The sequence below is a fragment of the Rutilus rutilus genome (genome assembly GCF_951802725.1).
Source record: "Rutilus rutilus genome assembly, chromosome: 12".
Taxonomy (NCBI): domain Eukaryota; kingdom Metazoa; phylum Chordata; class Actinopteri; order Cypriniformes; family Leuciscidae; genus Rutilus; species Rutilus rutilus.
In genome coordinates, this window is record NC_140217.1 from 13285676 (window position 1) to 13308080 (window position 22405).

Genomic DNA, 22405 nt, shown 5'->3' on the forward strand with positions numbered 1-22405 from the left:
ACGTGAGACTAGGGGGGATGATGGATGTCATGGAAATATTATATATATATATATATATATATTATTATTATTATTTAGCTTATTTCACAATTTGTTTACCATCACAGTTTTAAACACGTAAAAAAAAAATCAGAATTCGTTTTTGATAGACTATCATTTTAAAATAAAACGATTATATTATTTTATTGCTGCTACGTAAATAAGAATATGATAGAAAGACCCATCAAGCCAGACAAGACAAATAAATAAAATCGTTTGGTAAGGTTTGTTTTGTAATTTGTACCAAATCGGACGTGACTTTTATTTTGACAATAAATATCTTGGCATATGAGTCTGAACGCCTCTGTCTGTCTGAGCAGTCTGTACACCAAATTCGTCAGTACACGTTACGCCTAAAAGAGTATTTAACTGTTAGGGGTTCGGCCTACTTTATCCTGCTTTCTGACTTTGTATCTTTTTTTAAATTGAACGCCGAAGTATCATTGCTTTCTCATTTTGAAAGACGGACAGTCAAGCCTATAACTCAAGTTGTTGGAGTTGACTCCATTCGTGTTGATTTTTTGGATTAAAGACAGCCCGGTCAAGGCTCTACTTATCGTTGTCCATACTGCTTACTTTGATCGAATGGAATCGGAGAGATTTCAGACAGCCGGATCTAACTGCACCGTATAGAGACATGTGGAAAGGGGTTTCTCATGAACTCTTAGGTCTTCATTTGTATTTCAAGATCCGGATCAGGCAATAAGTGTGGATTTGGGATTGAATCTCGACCATGGGCTCTCTAAAAGCTTTGCAGGACTGGTGCAGGAACCAGTGTGAAAGTTACAATAATGTGAATATTACAAACATGTCTTCATCCTTCAGAGATGGACTGGCCTTCTGTGCCATTATCCATAGAAACAGACCTGATCTCATGTGAGCATCTTTGACACTTCATTTTTTCATTTGTTTGTATTTTCCACTTCTCTGAATATGACATAACGTACCTCCTGAAATGTCATCATCTTAAATAAGTCAGGGCATCTTTAACAGATGGAAACGTTGTTTCCTTGCATGCTTTTTGAAAATGTAGCTTGTATTGTGCTATTGTTAGGTGTGACTTGAAATAAACAGGAAGTGACAAGCTGTCTGGTTCACAATAGGAATAGTTCAACCAAACTTGAAATTTTGTCATCATTTATAAACCCTAATGCCGTTCCATTTTCTTTCTTCTGAAAGAAAAAAATATATGAACAATGTGTTAGTTGTTTGTATGCATCCAGTGAAATTCATTGGGGTGCATTTGTTGTGTAAAATTAATTCAAATTAAAACAGTGAAGTAAAATGAACTCCAATGATTTAATCCAAGTCATAGAGTGGAATGATTACTTGTTATGATGAGAACATACAGGTTTATTAGTAAAAAAAAAAAAAAACTTTAGTGTTAATTTAAAATGTATAATAAAAGCTTAACATAATTTAATTAGTATTGTTAAATGTTATTTCACCTCCAAGACATAGCAGCAGATAAATACAAAATAATTCATACAAAACCAAAAATATTGAGGAATGGAGAATGTTATTAGGTTATTTAAAGTGTCATGATTTGTGTCCCAACCACACAGGTTTTAAAAGAGAGATTACATTTACACATCACAAGTAAATTGTATGTGAAGTTCAAAAATTTGAGTTTTGTTTTATTTGTATTCTAGTGTAATTCTAAATGCTGACAAAATCAGCTTTTATCTGCAAAAATAGCTTTTAGACAAGAACATTAACATGTCACACACACACAAAAAAGCCAATTATCATCTATTCCTGTATATTTTTAATACTCATTGGGATGTTTGTGATTCGTGACTTTGCACTTGCTAAACCATTTTTCTGTCCCCTAGAGATTTTGACTCCCTCTCAAAAGAAAATGTCTTTGAGAACAATCATCTGGTGAGTATTACACAAACAGCTGACCAAAAACGAGATGGGGAGGCTATAATAATTATGACTTATGCTGTTGATATAAATAATTATGCAGAATAAACCGCTAGCTGTTGACAATTCTTAAATTGTGTTTTAGTTTTTTTTTTATTACGGCTCTAGAAAGAGGAAGTGGTTGCAGCAAAGCAACTATATTTGTGTCAGTCATATGACCGAGTAATGCTAACTTTTTAGCCCATTGTGACTGCATAAACAGTGATGTAAATGTGTACATGTTACAATGCTATACTAAAACCCTTTTTTTTATACAGTTGTCTTTTTTTTACTGCGTAAATGCATTTTCCTTAAAGTGTTTTTAAATAAATTGTTCATAAAAACATTTTAAATGTAAGTCGACTTTGACTATAGGTAACCGTAAACTGTAGAACCAGATACTGACAGCTAGTGTAGATATTGGTTGTTAAGTGTTTTGTTATAACATGTCATGTGGTTGTTACAATTGTTTAAATAGCATTTTGATCACAAAGCTGTGATCTGCTATTCTGAAAAGCTTTCTAAGCTAACGGACAACATCATTATGGACAAAACAAGCGAATTACTCCTAAAACAAGACATTTAGGACTGGTGTATGGCTTTGAAAACGTTTATTTTATTTTATTTTTAGCCCAGCTGTATTTTTATTACTGTATTACGTGTATTTAGTATGACAGTATGTGTCATATAATGAAGGTTTTTTGTGCTGTTTTTGGTGGTTCATTCTCTGCTGTTATGCAACCTTTCTCTTTTTTTTTTCTTTTTTTTCAAAGGCATTTGAGGTTGCTGAGAGTGAGTTGGGTATTCCAGCCCTGCTAGATCCAGAAGACATGGTGTCCATGAGAGTGCCTGATAGATTAAGCATCATCACCTATGTATCTCAGTATTATAACTACTTCACCAACAAATCTCACAGTGAGTATTGAACACCATATAGATATGCTGATTTATACCCCAAAAATTTTTTTACACCCACAAGCATGCGCCCGGAGAGACAAACGCATGTCCAAGTGCTCTGTGCGTCTCTAAACAGACAGTGAAAATGGCATTTTTTATTAGGGCAGTTATTGAATGTTGCCACAAGTAAACCTACTGCTTTTAATGAGAAACCACATGGGAATTGCATCATCATGCAATTAAGTGGTAGGGTATAAGTTTGTCATCATGAAATGATATTTTAGGGTACATTTTAAATTTGACCAACCATAATAAAGCCACAATAATTTTACATTACATATTACAGTAACGTTACTAATATGTACATTCAGGGCTTGACATTAACACCCGCCAACCCGTCAAATGCGGGTGGATTTCAGCAGTGGCAGTCTTCAACAGCGAGCTGACACACAAACCTCAAACCCAAAGTGCGCGCACATAAAGCCGCATCTCAGTACTAAATTGAGTTCTTGTTTACAGTCAAATACACAAAAAATAATGTCAAAATCCCGGTCTCGGCGAGTATTCATGTAAACAGTCAGTTATGTTTTAAGTGAACATAAAAAGTTGGGAAAGAAAATGCATGTGTAACAGTATAATGGATCCATGTGTCAGGTCTTAAAGTGATTGCAGCCTAATATACCTGCTGCCAGATTATGAGATAATATTAAAAATATCTGTATGATACCCCATGATATCGATGTCAAAATTGTGGCCAGTAAAAATTCTGAGTGGCTAGTAACTAAAAAAGTTAATGTCAAGCCCTGTGTACATTATACTGTTATGTAGATAAAAGTCTGCTAATCTCACCCCTAAGTGTGATTTATTTTTTCTTCCCAAACCAGTTCAATTCGGAAAGTTCCAGCGGAAATCCAGCCCTGCAGCTAATTGAATTGGTTAAAGGGATACTCCACTTTTTTTGGAAATAGGCTCATTTTACAACTCCCCCAGAGTTAAACAGTTGAGTTTTACCGTTTTCGAATCCATTCAGCCGATCTCCGGGTCTGGCGGTACCACTTTTAGCATAGCTTAGCATAGATCATTGAATTGGACAAGACCATTAGCATCTCTCTCAAAAAAATGACCAAAGAGTTTCGATATTTTTCCTATTTAAAACTTGACTCTTCTGTAGTTACATCGTGTACTAAGACCGACAGAAAATGTAAAGTTGCGATTTTCTAGGCTGATATGGCTAGGAACTGTACTCTCATTCCTTCGTAATAATCAAGAAACTTTTCTGCCGTACCATGAGTCCAGCAGGCGTAATGATATGACGCAGCACCTGAAAATAGTCCCCAGCTTTGTAACTTCCAACGTGACCGGGACTAAGTTTGTCTAACCTATTAGACCTCAGTGTTTCCCCTATAAATTTTTCCAGCAGCGGTGCTGTTACGTGTCGGAGGTGGGGGGGGGGGGGGGGGGGTGTCCGGGGTCCGGGGTCCGGGGGTGCAAGTTTTTTTTTTTTTTTTTTTTTAATAACCCCTTAAACCATGACTTCTGGCAAGATTTGTGGATAGAAATGGACATTTTGAGACATACAAATTTGACATACCATCAACTGAAGGCATGATTATTGCAGCATGTAACTTGAACTGGTCACAAACAGGATTAGGACAGGATTATTCATGTTTTTCTTTTGTGTTAATTTTCAGATGTAAGGTAGAAATTTATAGTGGAAAAATGAAACTCTTTCCTCCCTCATCTGCACTACTGATCTTTTTTTCTGTAACACACTTTCGCACTTAGATACATCATCATGTAACCAGTACTTTCATTTATTTTATCCTGTAGATATTTTGAACATTAAAATCCAAATGAAACTTTTCATTAGTTTAAAAGGTGACTAGCTTGCATAGCCTATTTTACTTCACTAACCTCCAGGGACGTGCAAAGAGTTCATCAGGGGCAGGGGCTCAAATGTAAGAAAGACAATTTGCTGTGATTAATCGCAATTAATCGCATTTCCCCCAAACTTGTAATCATCAATATTTAAATATAGAATCACTAATTAAATTAAACAACACACAAAAAAAGGGGGAAAAAAGAAAAATGTCCACACAAATTGGACAGAAAATAGCCCTATATTAAAATATAAAACATCAGTATATTATTCTTCATTCAGTTCTATGCAACATACTCAGATTTAACAGATTTATTTTTTGACTAATTATCAAAATAAAGTATAGTCATACAAAGCTCAATTATTACCAGAGCATGTGATCAGAGCAGATCATTTTACCATTGTTGCCCAGCAAACAGAAGTCTACTACTGAGAAGTTTCACGTTATTTGAGCGGACTTTGCTTTTCCAGTGCGTGATCGGTAGCCTACATGATTGGAGCGTTTTGGGCCGTTAGGGAGCAGAACGCGCAGCGCAAACACAGAGCGGAACTTTGAGCAGAGAGCGCAGTGCGCCGACACACACTCACACACACACGGAACGGAGAGCGCGGCGCAAACACGGAGCGGAAAAGACCCGCACGTTAAGTTACTAAACAAGCTGCGTGAGAATGAAACCTGATCGCCGAACACGGAAGGGCGGGACGGCATATTTTCCATAGACAGAGCGACCCCATAGACTTCAACGGAGAAAAGTTCGTACCGCTCTCTCCTTTCCACAAACGCTTGCTCACTCTCCCGTGGCGTCTGTCGCCGCGTCGCTTCTATTATGAGTGCGCTTTCCGCGCGCCCATATTTGAAATATTTGCATGTGAACGGCCCCTTATGACAACGCGTGTAAGTGAATGTCGTGACTCGTGATATTACTGATCATGTGAATATTTTGCAGCGGCGCTGAAAATCCAGCGGCGGCGCTGCGCCGCTACTTAATACATTGTAGGGGAAACACTGGACCTATTTTCAGGCGCTTTTTTCACACAAAAAAAAGTGGAGTATCCCTTTAAGGTTACAGTGATGGGTAGGTTTAGGGATCAGTGTTTGGTGTAGGCAGTCAGTACAGTAATTGACATGACCAATGAAATCTTTAGAATCGGCTGCAGGGCGATGAACCGCTGAACTGGTTTGGACAACCCTAAACCTAACCACTTCTCAACAATATACAAGTAACAGGCAGCTAAATGTACAGTAATAATCATACATATACATATATATATATATCAATTGTTATCAAAACAATTTATATTGTTGAGAAGTAGTTAGGTTTAGGGATGAGGTTAGTAGACTATTATCTGCATAACACTATAGAGGGTATGCACTGACGTCACTTTCCCACCGGAACACGCCCCCCTCAGCCGGATTGAGTGGCAAAAGAGACTCTGCGTGACTGGATTTAATAGGGGAAACTGCGAAATCGCAAGTAAAACAAACGATTGTCAGTTTAAACTAAAGGTTGGACTCGATATAGTGTTCCTTGTAGCTTACCAAAGATCCAATGATCCATGGATATTGACATGCAGCCAGGATTCGTGTTTCCTGACATTTATGTGCATGATTTCGACGTCGGGGAAATACCTACAGCAAGTTTGCCTGTGAACGATTTATATAAATACAATATAGGTAGGTCTAAATCTGGGTGATCACCAGCCCTAAAACCTGTATAGTTTTTTGTCAGTGTTTATTTAAAAACGTCCAATTATGCAGAATAGACAATGGTAAATATTTAATTGATGAGTTGTCAATACAATATATAACAATACAATATATAGGATATGATTTTACCCCTAAATTCAGCATATTGATACAAAAATGTTAACTGCAAATCCAGTCCAGTTGTTTCTGTGAATTGCAGCGCTTCATTTGCTTCTTTGTTCTGTAACTTTTGGCAGTCTGTAAAAATATACCTCAGATTACTTGTTAAAATGTAGTTGTACAGTCAATCTCAAAGCTCTTTCCCGTTTTAGATGTGTTGTTCGTGACATTCACGCTGTCTTTTTGCCACTTAGTGGGCGTGACCGCAGTCACTCCGGCCGACGGTGACGTCACGCGCATAGCCTCTATAACATAACACTGTGTCGCTTGAAGAAGTGTTATGCAAAATAAAATTAAAAGTTTGCCATATTTTAAATTATACATTTAAAATAAAGTTCATATTTTGTCACAATTGAATTTGACCAGATTAAAAACTTCTCCTTGCCAGCTGCATGCAACATAAAAGTGGCTTTCGCACCGGAGGAACCTTTTCATAGTTCTTAGAACTAATGGTGGAAGTACCTGTTTTTGGCGTGTTTGCACCACTGGAACTGGGAACGATTTTAATTCTAGGAACGCCTTTTGGGGGAACTAAATTAGCTCCTACTTCAGAGTAGGGTCTAACCCAGAACGATAGGAACAACCAGTGACATAATAGTCCAGGCGTTTTAAGCCAAAATGGGGGTCAACTGTGAACAAATTGCAACAGAATCAAACTCAACTGATTTTGTATCCTCCATATGTCCTGAGTAAGGAAAAAAAAGCCCCGAAGAATCCCATTAGGGGAAAGTTCCGAAAAAGACCCAAATATATTCTATTCATACGCCTATTCATTATTTTTCTCACATGAATAGGGTAAAAACATTAACCTTTAGATATCACCATGAAAATTACTGAGCTGATTACTTATATCAAGACAAACAAAAAATGTATTACAAGTTTTTTTAAATAGTTTGTTAACATGGACAAACGGTGCATAATCTAATTACAGATGTGCTAATTTGCATAAATACCACAACAGAACTAAACATTGGGTCTAGCCAGGTGAAAATGTCTTGTTGAATCTTGTTGACAAATAACAGTAAAATACTTAATATTAAAGGAGAACTCCGGTCAATTTTAACATTGAGCTCATTTTTTTGTACATTTGGAGTGCTGTCAATACAGAGAACAACGACAAAAATCGGTGTTGCCTACACCGAGTTATTCTATTTTTAAAATTTGCACCCTATTGACTTCAATGGGGCAAGTAGTAAGCCTGCTTTTTAGCCTCTTAACATCCTTTAAGTGTCATTACAAGTGCACAGAAAATGTGAGTGATTCCTTCCGAGTGAACACGGGTGGATCTGACTGCAGTAGATGTTAGAGATATTAATAAAAATGAAGTTAATTCAGCCAGCGCTCATACCTTTGTTTACATCCTGTTTTCGGTGGAAGGCCATAGTAATCGATTGTCGAGTTCACGCGCATAGGTTTAGTACCTATGATCACGCGCGTCATTTAAGGTCTGAATGGAACCCATTTAGGCTACACATGAACATCAATACAAAGAGGCAGGAAGAAGTACTTTAAACCAGCCTTTATTGACTATTATTGCAGAGATGGGGTTTGGGGCTGGGTCCATGGGACTGTTTCTGGGGATTTACTTTTTATTTTATTTGCCTTTTGTCTTCTGCATTCTCCTTACCATTGTCTCCTGTTCTTGCCTCAGACTCGTCCCCCAGAAACAGTCCCACGGACCCAGCCCCAAACCCAGTCTCTTAAAAATTAATAAAGGCTGGTTTAAAGTACTTCTTCCTGCCTCTGTGTATTAATGCTCATGGGTAGCCTAAATGGGTTCCATTCAGACCTTAACATTTAGTCTTTTACTGTTATGTGTCAACAAGATTCAACAAGACATTTTCACCTGGCTAGACCCAGTGTTTAGATCTGTTGTGGTATTTATGCAAATTAGCACATCTGTAATTAGATTATGCACCGTTTGTCCATGTTAACAAACTATTTAAAAAAACTTGTAATACATTTTTTGTTTGTCTTGATATAAGTAATCAGCTCAGTAATTTTCATGGTGATATCTAAAGGTTAATGTTTTTACCCTATTCATGTGAGAAAAATAATGAATAGGCGTATGAATAGGATATATTTGGGTCTTTTTTGGAACTTTCCCCTAATGGGATTCTTCGGGGCTTTTTTTTCCTTACTCAGGACATATGGAGGATACAAAATCAGTTGAGTTTGATTCTGTTGTTGAATTTGTTCACCCTTTTTTCCTAAAACGCCTGGACTATAAGTGTATACTGATTGGCTGAATGCATGTGAATAGGGCTCGGTATTACAACTACCGATAACCTTAACTTTGATATCGGTTCCTGAACGATACTTTTTCCGATACCAATTGTATGAAATCCATTTTAACAAGATTACAATACCTCAAAAAAAGTTGGTTTTATTTTTAGCGCAATTTTCCACCGGACAAAATTGCGATTGTTAACTCATGATTTCTGTTCTGTCTGTGCGCACCAATCTTGCACTTCTATCTACTCCTCAACCAGACCACCTAGAGACTTCGGGTTTTCGGCATTATGTTAAGGAAGGTCTAATCTCGGGAACGCACAAAACAAATCCAGGAAAAGATTACTATCTCTTAGTGTTGTGATCCCATGACGTCAGAAAATTGGGCTAAAACACTCACTGAGTTTTTATTACTTGTTTTCAGTTTGTTGACTTTTTTACAGACTCAAAGACACATATAGTCATATACGTCACTTCAGAATTCCTACTGGCCTTGTGAATGCAACCAGGAAAATGGCATTTAGTTCTTAGGGAAACACACTGGTGGCTATTTCCTAGAAAGCCCCTTAACATACAGGACAACAAATTACTTTATTGTATTGATACTTTTTAGTGAATCATATATTTTCAGCACATCCAGTGTGTAGTTTCATTCACATACAAATGACTCTTATGAGCCAATCAACATGATTTAGCGTTAATGGTAAACTGGGGCATATTTCAGTTATAATGTCCATTTTACTTCAATCCTTCCACTCTCCAAACCACTTATCCTCTGTAGTGTCATGGGATTTATGAATTTGAAAAGTTTGCTACAAGTTTGCCCAACTCTTGATATTTAAGAGTTTAAGATTACAAACTTCAACACAACCAAACCCTCTGTAGATAGATACCACATATCTTAGTCACGTCACAGACGTGAACTAACTACAGTGTTTTCTGCAACATTTCTGTATGCAACAAGTGGATGTGATGTCACAGACAGTGTGACTGAAATTTCAAGTGACCGTCTGAGGTATTGTCACACTTACTTCATTTAAGCAGTCTCACATTGCATTAAAGAGCATAAATGGAAAGGGGACCTTATAAGTTTCAAAGTGCACAAAAAAGAGATCCAAGGCCACTTGGACAATGAAAAACAGAAAGTTTTGTATATGTATATATACATTTAATGTCTTTTTTAACACACACACACACACACACATTTATATAGTGATTTTTATGCTGGGAAAAAAATTGGCCTGATAAAATGTTGCATTCTTCACCACCTACTGTGTCTGTTGGACAAAAAATTCCCCACCCTGATTGTATTGAATAAGAATTTTCTGATCGTTTAGCATGGCGTGGTTGGAATTTGTTACGCCACACTAAACATTTGGTGGTGCAAACAAACCAGCTTTGCTGTTTGCACAAATAACTCATCCATGCTGCACAGATTTTATGTCTAGGTGGATGAACTTGAGTTGTATTTTCATTACATTAGTACTTTTATGTAGAAAAAATGCTGGACACATGCTACTGAATAACCTGTTTTTATCCTCTATTTAGCTGCCCCCACATGCATAAAAAGCCCTGGTGGTCCTGGCCGCATTAAACCAGCCATAAAGAGGCCATTTGCTCCTCTGGAGGACTGTGACACTCAGACTGAGGTAAAGAAGACAGCTTTGTTTTTTTTAAAACAGACCTTTTCTTGTTCTGTTTCTTTTTAAAATCTGATTCCCTGGGTAGCTGTAGACCCAACAACACTATGTGCACAGACAAATTATCCTAAAATTTGCTGTTGAAGCATGAGTGGAGTGGAATTTGTCATTACAACACAAGATGTAATCTGAGCAATGAGATCCAGTTTGGCCTGATTCCATGTATTCAGAGCAAAAAGTTGGCAAATCAGCCGCCAGAGCTAAATTATGTATTTGATTTTTGGTAGATATTGGTGAGCTGTACGAGTTAAAGGGGACCAAATCTAATTTTGCTTTTCCAGAAAGGGGTCATCTGTCCACCTTATACAGTTGTGGCCAAAAGTGATGTCCAGACAGGATATACAGTATATTGTTTTTAGTGACTCTACAAGTTAGATTAAAACAAAAAATATTTTCCTCATAATTTTTTTTTTATATTTTACATTTTATGGAAGAACAGAACATTAATTTTAGACAACATAATCAGTTATTAACATTTTGTTTGTTCTCTCTTGTTTTTGTATATGTTCATAACTTCTTTGTATGACAGCATGGCAAAAAAATATGTTCACACAATTTGGCATGTCTCATTGCGTTATCACAAATAAAACAATTGACTCCATCACTCCAAGCACAACTGCGCAGTATGCTTACAAATTCTGTAACAATTTTTCAATGATATTTGATTAAAAGGAGATGTCAATTTTCCTAGGCTGGACATCACTTTTGGCCACTAACTTGCCTCTTTTTTTTATTCTTTATCTTCTCTGTCCGTCTTTGACCAAGTTCCTAGCCAGTAAAATAGGTTGGTCAGTAAATTCATCTCATCAGTTTGAGATAAGCATCTGTTATTGTCATCCTGTGTTTTCAAAGTAAAACTTAGTTTTACATTGAGACAATGAGACAATTTGTACCAATTTTATAATACCAAAATGTATTTTGTTGGTTCTATATACATATTAATATAGTACAATGTATTAACAAAGTGGACAGAAATATGCAATATGGTCTCAAATGAACATCAATGGATTTTACCTACCTCTCCTACCTTTCCATCTTCCGTCCTGGTCCTGGTCCTTGGTGCTGCGCAGTCGGGTGCAGATAGCCAATCAAAACGCAGTACTCTGAGCAGCACCTGTTCCGTCTGTGGGAAGCATGTTCACCTGGTTCAGAGAATCCTCGTTGATGGAAAACTTTATCATCGGAACTGCTTCAGGTGACTGGCGGACTACCTAGCATAATATCTGCAGTCTAATATAATATCTCATAATATCTATCAATGAAAAGTTGTTTCTTTTGTTTCTTTTTTGTCTATTGGTGTAATGCCGTCCAGATTTCATCTCAGAATAATGTTCTGAATTTGCATTTTTGGAACAAACATGAATTATGGATTTAAAGCTTAGAGTGAAAAAAAAACATTATTCCCTCTGCTGTCATCACTTTTTTGAGTGAGAATTTCTGCTTTCGTTTCAGATGTAGGGAATGCAGCAGAACTTTACTGCCTGGTTCTTACAAGTTCACAGAAGATCCTGGATCATTAGTTTGCACTCACCACTTCACTAGATCTGTCTCCACCAATAAGAATGGTCATTCAGATATAAGTAATCGACTAGTCACATTAACCTCAACAAGCCCAAAAGATCCACACAGTAAGAGTTTAGAATCTAAAGCATCACACAGCGATGTTGAGATCACCCCAGTGAGAGAAGAAAAAGAAATAAGTGAAATAGAAGAAGCAGTAAGAGAGCAGCCAGATAGCAGGTCAAATGTCGAGATAGAACCTCGTTCTGCTAGTCCACCAAATCCTTTTGATGAATCTGAAGAGGAGGATCAGGACACACAACAAGAAGACCAAAAGCTATCCGCTAATGTGGCCAATGGCGATGGGCCAACGACCAAAGTGAAGGGTACAGCAGCAGAGGGTCGACCAGTACCAGCGCCTAGACGGGTATTTGAGCCCACCCCTGCTCCTCGCCCTATCCCGAGGCTACGCCCACCCAGACCCTCTGAAAGTCCTACTGTCAATGGTGAGCAAAAATGTCTAACATAAAATAAAGTTATTTACGTGCTTTGCATGTGTAAAATGTTTTTATCTATCTGTTAATTGTGGCTCTAGAAGATGCTGACACTCCAATTCCTCAAGTTCCTGTGCCAAAAGAAAGATTGCACTCACCTGTTCGGTAAGATAATTCCTGACATCTCCTCTGCTCTTATTATGCACTTGTGTCTTTGTTTGTTGTTCAGATTTCGTTTCCATTTCATGTACACTACTGGTCGAAAAGTAAGTTTCATCAAAAATACAGGAAAGACAGTAATATTGTGAAACATTATTACAATTTAAAATAAATATTTTCTAATTTAATACATTTTAAAATGTAATTAACTTATTACTTTGATTGCAAAGCTGAATTTTCAGAAATCATTACTTGAATCATTACTATGAAATGACTCTAATATGCTGATATGGTGCTCAGTTATTAATAATGGTTCCTCTTATTGTCAATGTGGAAAAGAGTTTTGCTGATTCATATATTTGTGGAAACTGTGGAAATCATTTTTTTCGGGATTCTTTGATGAATAGAAAATAAAAATAAAAATATATTTTGTGATGGAGAGCCAGTGTTGCTTCTCCATCCCATTGTGTCCTTATTGTTCTTTATATCATGCATGTTATAATTGTTCATGTGGGATTTTACTGTTTTATTTCCTGTTGTTCAAAGAGTGGGCCTAACCTCTAGGTATGTGCACACAAATGCTAATTTGAACTAATTTAGGAAATATCAATTGTGCAAATGACAATATTTGTTTTTCTCTTGCCTGTATGTTGTATTTTTTGATTGTTTTTAAACTCTTTGTCTTAACTATCATTGAGGGAACGTGCTGAAATGTATAGCGAGACAAGAGTTAGTTTTACAGAAAATGGTATGTTCCAATTAACTAAAGGCGGGAAAATTATGCATTTACGGGTGTGAGGTAGTGAAGGTAGGGGGAACAGAGAGTGAATTGGAGCTTAATGCAAAGGGTGTTATTGCTGCTTGAGCATAAGAAACTTTGGTCTCCAACAGTTAGTGAGAGAAGTTGGTGCTAGTTTTTGTGCACTTTCTTGCCTTCAAAGTATTAAACTTCTTTTGGAACAACCTTTAAATGGATGCCTGGTGTGATTCTCCTTGTGACCGCGTGGGTCTCAATCACATATTTTAAATAGAAATCATGTGAATGTCTTTACTGTCACATTTGATCAATGTAATGCATCCTTGCTGAATAAAAGTATTAATTTCTTTCTTTCTATTTTAAATCTTACTTATCTCTACAATTTTGAATGGCAGTGCATCACAGTTTCCACAAAAATATTTAGCAATGTTTTCACCATTGATATTAATAAGAAATGTTTCTTGAGCACTAAATCAGTGTATTAGAATAATTTCTGAAGGATCATGTAACACTGAAGACTGGAGTAATGATGTTAAAAAATTCAGCTGTGCCATCACAGGAATGAATTATATTTTAAAATATATTAAAACTACTAAAATAAGTACATATTTTAAATTGTAATATTTCACAATATTACTGTTTTTACTGTTTGTTTGATCAAATAAATGCAGCATTGGAGAGCATTATAGTCTTCTTTCAGAAACATTAAAAGAACTTTCTGATATCCTGAGTGATTTTCATTCAGTGGTTGTAATGCATTCCTTTCCCAGCTCTAGCAAGGCAAGTGACACTCCAAAACCAATAAACCCACCCTGGCTGGCACTGGTGCAATCAGAAACAAAGAGGAAACCAGCACCTCGCCCACCCACAGGTATAGCCCTACCTCCCTGCACTGGTTCATCTCCTTCTCGAAAGGAGGAGGGATCCAGACCATCCACTCCTCCAAATCCCTTTGATAATGAGAAGGAAGATGAGCCAGAAACGGGTCCTGAAGATCCCCCTGGTCCTGTAGTGGCTAGTCATCCCTGGTATGGCATCACTCAGGCTGCTGAAGCCGCAGGTGGGGACACAAAAAGACAAAGTCCTGCCCCTTCAGAAAGTCCCGTAAGTGTCAGAAGAAAGAAGCGACCAGCACCCAGAGCTCCAAATTCTTCTACATCAGGTTAGTTGTTAACAGTGTCTGACACCATACATTTTGCTTTACGGGGAAGACTGCATTTTAATTGTATCAATGTCTACTAAACTAAACACTTTGCCATGCTTGTCATAGTCAGGTGATGTTATGACAGTGGTTCCCCGTTTTCCCAAAAATAGGCGTATGCTATTTCTGCTTTAAGTATGACAAAGCTACTTGTTAAAAAAAAAAAAAAAATTTAGATATATATACACTTTGCCATGATTATCATTGTCAGGTGATGTTAGGACAGTGGTTCCCCAAAATAGGCTTATGCTATTTTTGCTTTAAGTATGACAAAGCTTTACACATGTGTGTGTATATATATATATACTTTTTTTTTTTTTTTTAAGGCATAAGTCACCCAAAAATGAAAATTCTGCAATCATTTACTCACCCTCAAGTTGTTTCAAACTTGTATGAATTTCTTTCTTCTGCTGAAAATAAAAGAAGATATATTTGAAGAATATGGCTAACCAAATAGTAGATGGGACCCATTGACTTCCATAGTCAATGGGTCCCATCTACTATTTGGTTAGCCATATTAAATTCATACAAGTTTGAAACAACTTGATGGTGAGTAAATGATGACAGAATTTAAATTTGTGGGTGAACTATCCCCTTAACAGAAACCGGTAGTAAATATAAATTAAAATTAACCCAACTACTATTCATTTAGTGATTCCTGAAAAAAATGTTCTTCGATAAAAACAATAGTTATTGAGGGGTAAAAATAGGAAATATTTTAATGCAGTTTTCATGCAAGTCACACTAGTGTTATATTGCAGCCCACAGAAATATAGCATTTCAATTTAGAGTTAGAATATTTTAATATACTTCTAATAATTATTAATTTGAAAAAATACTTCTGTCCAGTTTACTGAGGACCTTTGTGAGCTCTGGCCCCTATTTAAGAACCACTGTGTTACAGGATACTACTCACATCTGTATTTTCTGTCATATATTTATTTTTCTGGGTTGTCTCTTTCCTGCTGTTCTTTAGCTTTTCCTTCATCTCAGACTTCCTCTCCTGCTTCTTCTCTAGCTCCGAGCACAGAGAGCCTTTCCTCCTCTTCCTCAGACCACAGTGCTGTCCCCCAGCAACCTGCTGCTAACCAACAGGACCATGTGTTCACCAAGAGTGTATCTGAACCATCAATCAACACTCCTACTTCTGCCCTGTCCCCAACAACTGAGCTTCAGCCTCACTGTTCTCCAAACCTTTCACCTCCGCCACCACCACCTACCAATACCAGCTCAGCACCCGCCACCCCACAAACCAGTCGCAGTATGAGACCACCTCCATCCCGCCCCTCTGCAGGATTAAAACTTTCACCCTCTTCACAGACACCCAGCACTCCAGGCAAGGTTAGATTTACTGTCAAGACGTACACTGCTGTTCAAAAGTTTTTAATCAATCGAGACATTTTTTATGTTTTTGAAACAAAACACAGCATAGCGTACTTGATCACGAATACAGTTCTGTTTAAATTAACTGTCTATTTTTATATTATATAGGGCTGCGATAACTAATCGATAAAATCGATTATTATCGATAATAACGAGTTTGATTATCGATTAGTCCTGTCTGTACGCTGTGCTCAAAAAGCCAGTCACGTTGCTTTCCATTTTAAATAACCCATTTCTATGGACAAAACACGTATGGAAAATAGCAGAGGATATAGAGTGAGCTGCTGCCGGAAAGGTACATGATCCAAGATGTCTGAAACATGAGAATTTACATTTAAACGTTGTAGTTTTATCTGTACAGGGTCACCACGTGGCTATGCGGACACGATAAATAATTCTGTATTATAAATTGTTAAGGCCAGACAAGTAGTTTGTTGAGAGTTGATTTGTAAAGAAGGACTACATGCCATCTTACATTTTATCTGTAAATGTTATAAATCCCGCGAGTATTTCCATTTTTGCATATTGACAACAAGCGTCTTGTTAAACTTTACAGACTTCAATGAACAAGCGTCGGTGGGCGCAAATAGACGGAGCACAGTAGAACTGTCAGGAGCACAATAATTTGGACTAAATTTGCTCAAATATTTTTGTTAGAAATTAAGTGTAATTTTCTAATTCTACATCTAACACGAGTATTCATATTTATGAGAGCAGTAACAGTAAAGGCACTGTTGTTGGAATAGCCCGGCCGGGAATGTAATATAATTAATTAACAAGTTAACACTTTGTGCTTTTGTTTATTAACATTTTAATTTAGTTGTAATTTCTGATTTAAAAAAGTAAGAAATTAGTTGTTTTCAGAGTGTAATGTTTGTATTTTAACCCCTTTTTTTCTTATAATGTACAGCATAGACTACATAGTTATTCACTATATTTGTTTACATAGGTTTTATATTACACATTATATTACACATTGTTTGGAGGACAGCATTGGGCAGGATGTGGAATAACATTGTTTACAATATTTTAATTTAAAACATATTTTTAATGTATAACAATTTTTCAACAGATTAATCAATTATCAAAATAAACATTAGTTGCAGCCCTCATATTATAAATTAAAATGATCAGTTATTCCACTTATACCAGTTACTACATCAAGATTTTTTTATTTATTTTTTTGTCCCAAAAAAGCTTGTGTGTAAAGCCACTTTCTTATGCCAACATATAAAACCATTATTACTCAATCAAAAGCTTCAAAAGTGGTACAATAACGCACGTTTGGCATGTTTTTATGCAGTTTATGTTTATACAGTGGCTAAGAGAGGAAGTGTAATTTACCTTTGTTTGTTGTGACTCGCTAAAGTGTTGGCCAGTAATGACACTTTAAAATTAGCTGAAAAATGTAACTGCTTTTTAGTGTCAAAAATATTTCATTGATAAGTAATGGGGCAGTGGAGAAAACAAAGGTGTGTGTCAGATTTCATCACAAGTTTTCACATCTTTGAAATTCTCTTGAATCCAGGAGCTTTCCTTACTTAATTTCTTTGTTCAATATCTTTGTTTCATGGTCCCTCATCACTGTCATCTTCAGCGCACTTGTAAAGAGAATCCATTTAATCGGAAGACGACCACTTCTGTCAGCTCTTTTGTATCCAGACCCCCAAAAGGGCCCCGTCCTGCACGACCTCCTGCTCCTGGACATGGATTTCCTCTCATTAAACGCAAAGTGAGGCACTAGAGACATCCTTATGTTTTGACTATTTTAAGAAAGGAACTATAACTGTGGCATATATAATGTATAAATACTTGTCCTGTCATCGTATTTGGTAGGTTCAGTCAGACGAGTATATCCCAGTTGAAGACATCCATGTTGAGATGAGTGACCTGGAGAAACGGTTGGATGAACTGGAGCGGAGAGGGGTGGATCTGGAGAAGAGCTTACGAGAATGTTCAAATGGTAAGAGAACCACATGCTAGAGAATGCTGTCCAGCTTTTTCAGTGTCCCAGAGGGGCTCGGTCCTCAGTGGAGTTTGTGTAGTGTTCCATCCTAAGAGTTTGGCTCGCTTATAAATTGCATTTGAAAACCTAACATGTGGTGAATCTACCTATATTTGCAATACACCTGCGAGTTGAGAGAGTTGACTGAAAGTAAATAATCAATGGCATTTTATTGAATTCTTTATCTGTGCACTCATTACCATCTTTCATATAGTGAACTGTAACTGCACTCAGCCAGGTTATCTAAAGGTTTCTTACCTGTACAGTAGATCATCTAAAGAGAGAAGCAGACAGTTCATGTGGTTTATAGAGGCTAATCATCCTGAGACTGAGCCCCAGACTAAGAACTCCTAACTTGTGCTAATCTTCATTAAAATACAATCTGTTCTAAGCAAATTGTCCCATTTCTGGCTCCATTTTTAATTTTATTTTCTGTTGTTTTGTCATTTTAGACGATCAGGAGGAACATCTACTTGTTGACTGGTTTACTCTAATTCATGAAAAACACCTACTGGTACGGAGAGAGGCTGAACTGGTCTACACGTAAGTGCACTATTGGCATTCATTTTAGAGATGCGCGGTTGGCGGTTACAGCCGCGGACTCCGCGGACAAACCGCGGATTGGGCGGATGACGTGACGAAAAATAATATTTGAATTAAATTCGGGCGGGTGGCGGGCGGTTGAACCAAACAAATGAAAAATATTACGTATACACCAATCAGCGGATGGCGGGCGGGTGCGGTTTTGAAAATTGGTCAAAAACGTTGGTGCGGATGGATGGCGGACGGATGTTGAGTTTTGTGATGCGGTTGCGGATGAAATAATAGCCCATCCGCGCATCTCTAATTCATTTAGTCTGCTGCAACATCAATAACAACATGCTATATTAACATATTGTTGCACAGTGGTTCTTAAACTTTTTCAGTGTGTTGCTGCCCTTATGTATGAAAATGTATGATGCAAAACAATCTCCAACTTACATTTACAATTGAATAATAAGCATATCACTAAAATAAACTTGCTGGAAAATGTATTTAACAACGTTACAAATGCACACAACTAGACCTAGAGAGAAGGGTGGGAAAAAAAGTTTTCTGGAATCTTTTTCTGTGTTTCAACACATGAGTTAAATTCTTTTTGCACTAAGCTCTATTATTTAATTTTCTTTAGCTAAGAGACTGTCTTCTATTTAAAAACTAAAATGCTCTCAAATGTGCTTTCAGTGTATATTTAGCAATGTATCTGATGTCTGTTCAGTGACATTTCATTTAAGGCTTATTTCACACTCAGTGCAGGAGCGGTAAGTGAGCGTTTTCTTTTTGGTTGCCTTATTAATAGATTACAGCACACGTGTTGCATCCCAGAACCGGCAGTGCACATTTAGTTGTGCTCAGCCAAGTGTTCAGCCAATTTTTTTACTGCGTGGTGCACGCTGAACTCAGCAGCTCTGTCAACAGACTCGAAAAGACTCTGAAATGCACACGATTGAAGCAGCAACACTGCTGGTTGGGAGATTTATGTGACTTATTTACTATTTTGACGTTAAAAAAAGTACTATTTTGACATAATTTGATCTTCATCCTCATGTACATAAGATTCCATGACGATCAAGTTTGTAATTGTTCTCAATTTCCCTCTCTCAAAACAACAATTTATTCACAGTGTGAAACAGACATTAGAATGCAGGATAACACTGAAATTGAATCTGATTTTATTCTATAAATGTTACACATTTTTATGCACACCTTAATTTTAACCTTGATATTCCCATTTTATGTACGTTTAATAAAAAAATTTAATTTATAATTTTAACACGGCCACATTGTAACCCACAGTTTAAGAACCAGAATCTCAAAGTTCCTGTCAATAGAGCTGTAAATATAATAATAATATATGCAACACCTTTTGGAGATGGAGGTTGGGTTAAAGTTAAATATGAAAGAAGAATAAATCTGTGTCTGATCACTGTCTGGATTTCAGAGCGAAGCAGCAGAACCTGGAGGAGAGGCAGGCCGATGTGGAATATGAGCTTAGATGTTTACTTAACAAGCCAGGTATGAACCAACACAAAAACAGTGAGAATTTACTGATTGACCTTTTCTTGTGAGCAAATCCTCCTCCTTTCTTCTAACAACTGCATTCTTTATTCTATCCCTCCTTTATCTCTCTCCCATCTGCTTATGTCTCTGATAGAGAAAGAATGGACGGCAGAAGACAAAGACAGGGAAAAACAATTGATGGCAGAACTTGTCACTATAATTGAGCAGAGGAACCAGATTGTTAACAACATAGATATGGACAGACAGAGGTAATCGGTCAATGCACATGCACTCTGATTCAGAACCTAAGCTTAAGTATCTGTGCTATTTTTTTCTTACCTGTTTTTCTGTAAATTTGATATGAAATAGAAGGTTATTTTGTTATTTGTATCAAGCTTGCATGCTGTTTTTGAGGAGTTTGTAATTTCTTATTTAGGGAGGAGGAGGAAGACAAACTAGTAGCTGCTATGCTGAAGAAAAAAGGTCAGTGTTATTTCACTTTTATCTGACTTACTTTACACCACATCTTGCATTGATTCTTCTATTTTTGTTTTGTTTTGTTTTTTGTCAGATTTTCATGGTGAGCAGAAGAAGAAGGCAGGGAAATTTAAGCCCATGAAGGTTTTGAAGAGACTGAGCACCAAGAATGAAGGAGTAAAGGACAACAGTCCCCGAAAAGAGAACAGTTGAAGAATGGACTGACTGAGGGAGAGAGAGAGAAAAAAAAGTATCTAAAATATTTACTTATGTCTAATTATTGCTTTTGATTCCATTGCTATAAAACAGAGCCAGTTAGGCCTATGTTAAATTTAAGGTAGTAGCAGCTGAACTGATTTACCACACTACTGCGGTATATAAGAGTGAAAACTGAACACAGTCTTGATCACAGGTTTTATGACTATCTCTTGAAAGGTTCAGCCACTATATAATCTTACTATAATCTGTACAATTTGAAGTTACAGAAAGCTGATACTGACTGTGATTGACATGTGATTGAGATGATATTGAGAGTCCAAAATAACCCTGGGAAAGTTTCACACATATCCTTCTTTTAAACTCATTTTAACAGTCAGAGGAAACTCAACAGTTTTTAATCCCAATTTAATCTGATTCTCTGAGTTTTTATATATTTATATTTTGCATAGAGGTACTGCTACTTGTATTTCTCTCCACAATGAAGAGTGAAAAAAACTATTTGTAGTTTGACATTTGTAGAAACTTTTCAGGCCCCATCCAGCCCTTTCATAAGTAATTATAGAAGTCTTGCTGAGATGAAAGCAGAAATTATTAAGCTTGCAGTTTATATAAATGCTGGGGAAAATTATATCATGTCGAGATTATTTGTATGGGATTAAGAATGACGATTAACGATGATTTTTATCTGCCTGTGTCCGGTTGCACCAGCTGTGCTTAATAAAAAAAAAAAAGCCTAGTTGTAAATAGGCACAAAATTACAATTTGCGCAGTATTAAATATTTAAGCATTGCACCATAAAATGTAACTACATATGTTTGTAATCTTTAGTACACTAAAAATGTACAAAAGCCTCCGAATAGGAGTAACGATTGGAAGAAAATAGCAGATTGATTGAATTGCATCAATGAACTCATGCTTTATCTGACAGAATTCAATCCTTGTTGACGTTTACATTTGTTTATTTTTTTAAGAAAGAGAACATTGTGAAAAAATTTACTTTTAGCTCTAAACATGAACCTGATCTGAAAATTGCACCTCTGTGTGTATCGCTCTGTGCCAAAATAAATGTAATTTGTTTGTTTTTAGTTTTTTTGCATTAGTATTTATGTATTGCTTCTTATTAATTTGTTATTTGTATTTACAATGTTATTTATAATATTATTTACGTAAAAAATACTTATGTTATTTTGTGATTAAACATTGTATTTAAACGGAAACATTACTTTACCATTAGTTAATTGAGGCGATAACTGAGTAAGAATCAACTTAAATATGATAAACTGAAATTCACTATTGGAACATTGAAGGTAATTTTCATATAATGGGACGATGTATTACTTAACGACTAGCTTACGACTTACTGTCTCCTGCTTTCAGAACAAAATTACAAAAAGTGCTGAATTAGTTACAAACTAACTAGTAGTTACTAAGCCTCTAGTGTGGAATTTATGTTCCAATTTAAATAAGAACTTAAGAACAGCTGGTGCAACCCTTACCTGGACAATATTTTATGTTGACATTCATTTTAAAAGTATGATCAATACTGATTCATAGACTGATTGGCTAAAAAAGTATTTTGTGGGACAGCCTTTAGATTTAATTACAGCCTACATGTGTCATGGCATTGTTTTGACAACCTTATGCAACA

The 22405-nt window shown here is 36.5% G+C and overlaps 1 protein-coding gene across 3 annotated transcripts; it reads left to right on the forward strand.

Moving 5' to 3' along the window:
- Nucleotides 1-329: 329 nt before the first annotated feature.
- On the forward strand, nucleotides 330-21473 carry micall1a (MICAL-like 1a). Of its 3 annotated transcripts, none has more exons than XM_084426097.1 (16): nucleotides 330-915; nucleotides 1875-1923; nucleotides 2721-2862; nucleotides 10371-10471; nucleotides 11593-11717; nucleotides 11975-12528; nucleotides 12618-12681; nucleotides 14203-14594; nucleotides 15610-15974; nucleotides 17614-17748; nucleotides 17853-17979; nucleotides 18474-18564; nucleotides 20003-20076; nucleotides 20216-20330; nucleotides 20498-20544; nucleotides 20633-21473. In XM_084426097.1, the coding sequence occupies exons 1-16, from the start codon at nucleotides 773-775 to the stop codon at nucleotides 20749-20751; spliced, it is 2643 nt and encodes an 880-aa protein (XP_084282223.1). In that variant the 5' UTR covers nucleotides 330-772; the 3' UTR covers nucleotides 20752-21473. The 3 variants fall into 3 exon arrangements, with proteins under 3 accessions (XP_084282223.1, XP_084282225.1, XP_084282224.1); XM_084426099.1 differs by having other exon boundaries at nucleotides 15652-15974; XM_084426098.1 differs by having other exon boundaries at nucleotides 12621-12681.
- The last annotated feature ends 932 nt before the right edge of the window (nucleotides 21474-22405 follow it).

What these genes read in the sequence shown, in the direction of transcription:
- micall1a (XM_084426097.1), top strand. Translation starts at nt 773, where the DNA reads ATGGGCTCTCTAAAAGCTTTGCAGGACTGGTGCAGGAACCAGTGTGAA. An exon ending in TCTTTGAGAACAATCATCTG is followed by an intron (nt 1,924 to 2,720) that starts GTGAGTATTACA and finishes TTTTTTTCAAAG; the next exon opens with GCATTTGAGGTTGCTGAGAG. An exon ending in TATCATCGGAACTGCTTCAG is followed by an intron (nt 11,718 to 11,974) that starts GTGACTGGCGGA and finishes CTTTCGTTTCAG; the next exon opens with ATGTAGGGAATGCAGCAGAA.